This window comes from Microcebus murinus, chromosome X, assembly GCF_040939455.1.
Source record: "Microcebus murinus isolate Inina chromosome X, M.murinus_Inina_mat1.0, whole genome shotgun sequence".
Lineage (NCBI taxonomy): Eukaryota > Metazoa > Chordata > Mammalia > Primates > Cheirogaleidae > Microcebus > Microcebus murinus.
Genome location: NC_134136.1, coordinates 32522288 through 32529310, shown reverse-complemented (window position 1 = coordinate 32529310; position 7023 = coordinate 32522288). Strand labels below are relative to the sequence as shown.

At 55.9% G+C, this 7023-nt stretch overlaps 1 protein-coding gene across 1 annotated transcript; it reads right to left on the bottom strand.

Moving 5' to 3' along the window:
* Positions 1–4622: 4622 nt before the first annotated feature.
* On the bottom strand, positions 4623–5120 carry LOC105884174 (histone H2B-like). Its single transcript, XM_012787891.3, has one exon. The coding sequence runs from the start codon at positions 5118–5120 to the stop codon at positions 4623–4625; it is 498 nt and encodes a 165-aa protein (XP_012643345.3).
* Between the last annotated feature and the right edge of the window lie 1903 nt (positions 5121–7023).

Below are 7023 nucleotides of genomic sequence, written 5' to 3'. Positions count from 1 at the left end.
CTACAGCTCTTTCAACTGAGGTGGCTCTTAAAAGAGCCTTTGGGTTCGGTGCTCAGGCGACCCTGAGGCAGCTCTACCACCTGCCACCGAACTGTCCCAAGTCCTCCTTGAACCCCCACCCCCACCTTACCCCACCCCACCCCACACCACCCCACACCTCAACCCCCACCCCCCACACACACCTCAACCTCCACCCCCCACTTAACCCCACATCAACCCCCACCCCCCACACACACATCAACCCCTACCCCCCCACCTTACCCACCCCAACCCACATCTCAACCCCCAACCCCAACACAGCTGCCACCCCCACCTTACCCCACACCTCAACAGCCACCCCCCACCTTACACCCACACACCTCAACCTCCACCTCCCCCCACACCTCCACCCCCACCCCACCCCACACCTCAACCCCCTACCTCCCCAAACACCCCCCAACACATACACACAACCCCCACACCCCCACGCAGTGCTACAGCTCTTTCAACTGAGGTGGCTCTTAAAAGAGCCTTTGGGTTCGGTGCTCAGGCGATCCTGAGGCGGCTCTACTACCTGCCACCGAACTGCCCCAAGTCCTCCCTCAATCCCCACCCCCACCTTACCCACCCCACCCCACACCTCAACCCCCACCCTCAACACGCACCTCAACCCCCACCCCCCACCTTACCCCCACACACCTCAACCCCCACCTCCCCCCAAACCTCCACCCCCACCCCACCCCACACCTCAAACCCCCACCTCCCCAGACACCCCCCAACACACACACATCAACTACCACACCCTCACGCAGTGCTACAGCTCTTTCAACTGAGGTGGCTCTTAAAAGAGCCTTTGGGTTCGGTGCTCAGGCGATCCTGAGGCGGCTCTACCACCTGCCACCGAACTGTCCCAAGTCCTCCCTCAACCCCCACCCCTACCTTACCCACCCCACACCACACCTCAACCCCCACCCCCAACACACACCTCAACCCCTACCTCCCCCCAAACCTCCACCCCCACCGCACCCCACACCTCAACCCCCCACCTCCCCAAACACCCCCCAACACACACACACAACCCCCACACCCCCACGCAGTGCTACAGCTCTTTCAACTGAGGTGGCTCTTAAAAGAGCCTTTGGTTCCTTCGCTGTTTACTTCCAAAAAAAAAAAAAAAAAAAAAAAAAAAAAAAAAAAATAAAAGAGCCTTTGGGTTCGGTGCTCAGGCGATCCTGAGGCGGCTCTACCACCTGCCACCGAACTGCCCCAAGTCCTCCCTCAATCCCCACCCCCACCTTACCCACCCCACCCCACACCTCAACCCCCACCCTCAACACGCACCTCAACCCCCACCCCCCACCTTACCCCCACACACCTCAACCCCCACCTCCCCCGAAACCTCCACCCCCACCCCACCCCACACCTCAAACCCCCACCTCCCCAGACACCCCCCAACACACACACATCAACTACCACACCCTCACGCAGTGCTACAGCTCTTTCAACTGAGGTGGCTCTTAAAAGAGCCTTTGGGTTCGGTGCTCAGGCGATCCTGAGGCGGCTCTACCACCTGCCACCGAACTGTCCCAAGTCCTCCCTCAACCCCCACCCCTACCTTACCCACCCCACCCCACACCTCAACCCCCACCCCCAACACACACCTCAACCCCTACCTCCCCCCAAACCTCCACCCCCACCCCACCCCACACCTCAACCCCCCACCTCCCCAAACACCCCCCAACACACACACATCAACCCCCACACCCCCACGCAGTGCTACAGCTCTTTCAACTGAGGTGGCTCTTAAAAGAGCCTTTGGGTTCGGTGCTCAGGCGACCCTGAGGCAGCTCTACCACCTGCCACCGAACTGTCCCAAGTCCTCCCTGAACCCCCACCCCCACCTTACCCCACCCCACCCCACACCTCAACCCCCACCCCCCACACACACCTCAACATCCACCCCCCACTTAACCCCACATCAACCCCTACCCCCCACACACACCTCAACCCCCACCCCCCAGCTTACCCACCCCAACCCACATCTCAACCCCCAACCCCAACACAGCTGCCACCCCCACCTTACCCCACACCTCAACACCCACCCCCCACCTTACACCCACACACCTCAACCCCCCACCTCCCCCAACACCCTGAACACACACACACAACCCCCACACCCCCACGCAGTGCTACAGCTCTTTCAACTGAGGTGGCTCTTAAAAGAGCCTTTGGGTTCGGTGCTCAGGCGATCCTGAGGCGGCTCTACCACCTGCCACCAAACTGCCCCAAGTCCTCCCTCAATCCCCACCCCCACCTTACCCCACCCCACCCCACACCTCAACCCCCACCCCCAACACACACCTCAACCCCTACCTCCCCCAAAACCTCCACCCCCACCCCACACCACACCTCAACCCCCCACCTCCAACAACACCCCCGAACACACACACACAACCCCCACACCCCTACGCAGTGCTACAGCTCTTTCAACTGAGGTGGCTCTTAAAAGAGCCTTTGGGTTCGGTGCTCAGGCGATCCTGACGCGGCTCTACCACCTGCCACCGAACTGCCCCAAGTCCTCCCTCAATCCCCACCCCCAGCTTACCCACCCCACCCCACACCTCAACCCCCACCCCCACCCCACACCTCAACCCCCACCCCCCACCTTACCCCCACACACCTCAACCCCCACCTTCCCCCAAACCTCCACCCCCACCCCACCCGAAACCTCAACCCCCCACCTCCCCCAACACCCCCGAACACACACACACACAACCCCCACACCCCCACGCAGTGCTACAGCTCTTTCAACTGAGGTGGCTCTTAAAAGAGCCTTTGGGTTCGGTGCTCAGGCGACCCTGAGGCAGCTCTACCACCTGCCACCGAACTGTCCCAAGTCCTCCTTGAACCCCCACCCCCACCTTACCCCACCCCACCCCACACCACCCCACACCTCAACCCCCACCCCCCACACACACCTCCACCTCCACCCCCCACTTAACCCCACATCAACCCCCACTCCCCACACACACCTCAACCCCCACCCCCCCACCTTACCCACCCCAACCCACATCTCAACCCCCAACCCCAACACAGCTGCCACCCCCACCTTACCCCACACCTCAACAGCCACCCCCCACCTTACACCCACACACCTCAACCTCCACCTCCCCCCACACCTCCACCCCCACCCCACCCCACACCTCAACCCCCCACCTCCCCAAACACCCCCAACACATACACACAACCCCCACACCCCCACGCAGTGCTACAGCTCTTTCAACTGAGGTGGCTCTTAAAAGAGCCTTTGGGTTCGGTGCTCAGGCGATCCTGAGGCGGCTCTACCACCTGCCACCGAACTGTCCCAAGTCCTCCCTCAACCCCCACCCCTACCTTACCCACCCCACCCCACACCTCAACCCCCACCCCCAACACACACTTCAACCCCTACCTCCCCCCAAACCTCCACCCCCACCCCACCCCACACCTCAACCCCCCACCTCCCCAAACACCCCCCAACACACACACATCAACCCCCACACCCCCACGCAGTGCTACAGCTCTTTCAACTGAGGTGGCTCTTAAAAGAGCCTTTGGGTTCGGTGCTCAGGCGACCCTGAGGCGGCTCTACCACCTGCCACCGAACTGTCCCAAGTCCTCCCTGAACCCCCACCCCCACCTTACCCCACCCCACCCCACACCTCAACCCCCACCCCCCACACACACCTCAACCCCCACCCCCCACCTTACCCACCCCAACCCACATCTCAACCCCCAACCCCAACACAGCTGCCACCCCCACCTTACCCCACACCTCAACACCCACCCCCCACCTGACACCCACACACCTCAACCTCCACCTCCCCCCACACCTCCACCCCCACCCCACCCCACACCTCAACTCCCCACCTCCCCAAACACCCCCGAGCACACACAAACAACCCCCACACCCCCACGCAGTGCTACAGCTCTTTCAACTGAGGTGGCTCTTAAAAGAGCCTTTGGGTTCGGTGCTCAGGCGATCCTGACGCGGCTCAACCACCGGACACCCAACTGCCCCAAGTCCTCCCTCAATCCCCACCCCCACCTTACCCCCACACACCTCAACCTCCACCTCCCCCCAAACCTCCACCCCCACCCCACCCCACACCTCAACCCCCCACCTCCCCAAACACCCCCCAACACACACACATCAACCCCCACACCCCCACGCAGTGCTACAGCTCTTTCAACTGAGGTGGCTCTTAAAAGAGCCTTTGGGTTCGGTGCTCAGGCGATCCTGAGGCGGCTCTACCACCTGCCACCGAACTGCCCCAAGTCCTCCCTCAACACCCACCCACACCTTACCCACCCCACCCCACACTTCAACTCCCCCCATTCCCTACACACACGTCAACCCCCACCCCCCACCTTACCCCACTCCACACAACAACCCCCAGCCCCCACACACAGCTCAACCCCCACCCCCACCTTACCCCACCACACCCCCCACATCAACCCCCACCACCCCACACACACCCGCACACCTCAACCCACACCCCCCACCCCCCATAGCCCCACCCCCCCAGCAGTACTACAGCTTTCTACTGAGGTGGCTCTTAAAAGAGCCTTTGGGTTCGGTGCTCAGGCGATCCTGAGGCGGCTTACCTGCGGCGACTGTATCTGGCCATGGCCTTGGTGCCCTCGGACACGGCGTGCTTGCCGATTTCCCCGGGCAGAATGAGGCGCGCGGCCGTCTGGATCTCTCTGGACGTGATGGTCGCGCGCTTGGTGTAGCGCGCCAGCCGGCCGGCCTCCTCAGCGATGCGCTCGAAGATGTCGTGGACGAACGAATCCATCACGCTCACGGCCTCCTGGGACAGGCTGAGGCCGTCGTGGACGTTCTTCAGGACTCTGGGGAAGTAGGTGGCGAAGCTGTCCTCGCCCCACCTGGAGTGGTGGCCGCGATGCCTTGGCTGCTTCTTCAGGGTCCTCATCGATTCAGCTTCCTTAGGCTCCTTGGAGAAAGAGCAGGCCTCAGAGGACATCTCAGACACAGGCTCGGCCATGGCCAAGACAGCCATCAGGGGCTCTGGAAAACCGAAGATGGACCCCCCGCCTGTTTGGGACCTATTTACAGTCACTAGGTTGATCAACGTCATGAGCCAACTCGCCCTCTGATTGGCGAAAACGCCACAAGGGGAGCCTGTCAACAAGCTTCTGGGCGCTCAAGGTGATTGGATAGTCCTCCTGGGGAATGAATCGCATGCACCAATCACAGTGGGTGTCTGCACATGTATGAGCTTCCTGTTGCCAGCTACTGAGAGAAGTACAAAGATCGACACAGAGCAAAAGGTTATTTGTTTGAACTTAGGAGCTGCAAAAGTTTAATTAAGTGAACCAGTGGAGAGTGGGATTGGAGTTTCCCTCATTGGATGCCCCTATCATCACGTAATGAATCATTGCAGGATTTATTTTTATCTTCTTGTTTTCTGTATTCACCAAAATACTCATTACCTTTATTAGATCTGCTCTGCACAGTTATCATTTGTTTAGATTTACCCATGTTTGCTAATTTATTCCATTACTATTCCATCTTGCATGTCAGATTATCTTTCTATGATCACTTTCCATCTTCCTAAAGTACATTCTTTAAAAATTCCTTTGGGGTGAAAAGTATTGGTGTGAATGTTGTTACTATTCTGTTTATATTCAGGTTGAGTCTCTCAGGAAGCACACTATGAGACAGCATTTAGCCTGCATGATATCTATTCAGATCCACACCTGCAGAATGCCAAAGAGGGTGGCAGGAGTGGGCAGAAAAGTGTATCCTTAATGCAGGCCCCACATAAGGCTCTTCTAATCTCAAGGGGACCCTTGAAGGTAAAAGGGCTGACCAGAGTTGTTCATCCTTGGGCATTAATAGTCACACCTCTATACCCCGTCCTGGACCAGCCCTTGTATGTGACCCATCTCAGGAAGTACATGACCTTGGGCAAGGCAGCTCCTGTAGCTCAGGTCATACCTGAAGGTGCTGATGACTGATGACTGGCACTTGACTGCTCTCCCAGCAGCTAAAGGAGCAAATTTGTAGGTGAAGAGGGCTCAGGGAAGTCCACCTGTATGCCTAGCACCGCGTTCGTCTTAACATGATACTTTGGCTAGGAATGCAACTCTAGGATCACAGTTGTTTTCTCAGTGATTACTTGTGGCTTTCTTTTGTTCACATACACAGGTGTGCTGTGAAAGTTCTTGGTAGCCATTCAAGGCATATGTTCTTCTGTCTCCTATTAAGATCTCTCTTTCATTGTTCTGAAGCCTTACTGTGATGTGTGCAAGTGTGCTTTCTTAATTTAGTGAATCATGTCTTTCCTTAATTCTCGAAAATTACTAGCCAATTCCTTTTTATTCCTATTTCCCACAATTTGCTCAATTTGCTCTTTCTGAAGATAAGTACTTTATATGCTTCTATGGCCATTATGCATGTTGCTATACCTCTCTTCCACTCTTACTTTCTTTCTTTTTATTTATCTAAGAGGCATTCGGTACATTTTCTTTTTACTGTCCTCTATGACATTAATTTTGTGTTCACCTTTATCTAATCAGTTCTTTAAAATTGCATTAATTCATGTTCCAGTAATTTTTAATTACTAAAAATTTGATTTAACTCCTATTTATTTAGTCATTTGTTTTTTATATTATTTTCTATTCCTTCATTTTTGAAGCATGTTATATACTGTTTTTAGTAGATTGCGTATGATAATAAGTATTTTGAGGTCTACATGGTGGTTTACTGTTTTTCATTAGGGTGGCCTTTTTGGATTATGAGCATGTTTGGGGAACTGTATCTGGAGAAATTTTGTTAAAGATTTGCTTGAATGTAAGACCTAGAAGGGATTTGACTCCCAATTCTCCATGTCTCAGCTGTCATCCATAATTAAATAAATCATGCTTCTGCTGATCACATGAACCCCCAAACTACATAAGGGTACTCTTTTTTTTTTTTTTTTTTTTTTGAGAGAGAGTCTCACTTTGTTGTCCAGGCTAGAGTGAGTGCCGTGGCGT

Bases quoted from the DNA above. Each gene is read 5' to 3' on its own strand.
- LOC105884174 (XM_012787891.3), bottom strand. From the start codon at position 5,120: ATGACGTTGATCAACCTAGTGACTGTAAATAGGTCCCAAACAGGCGGG.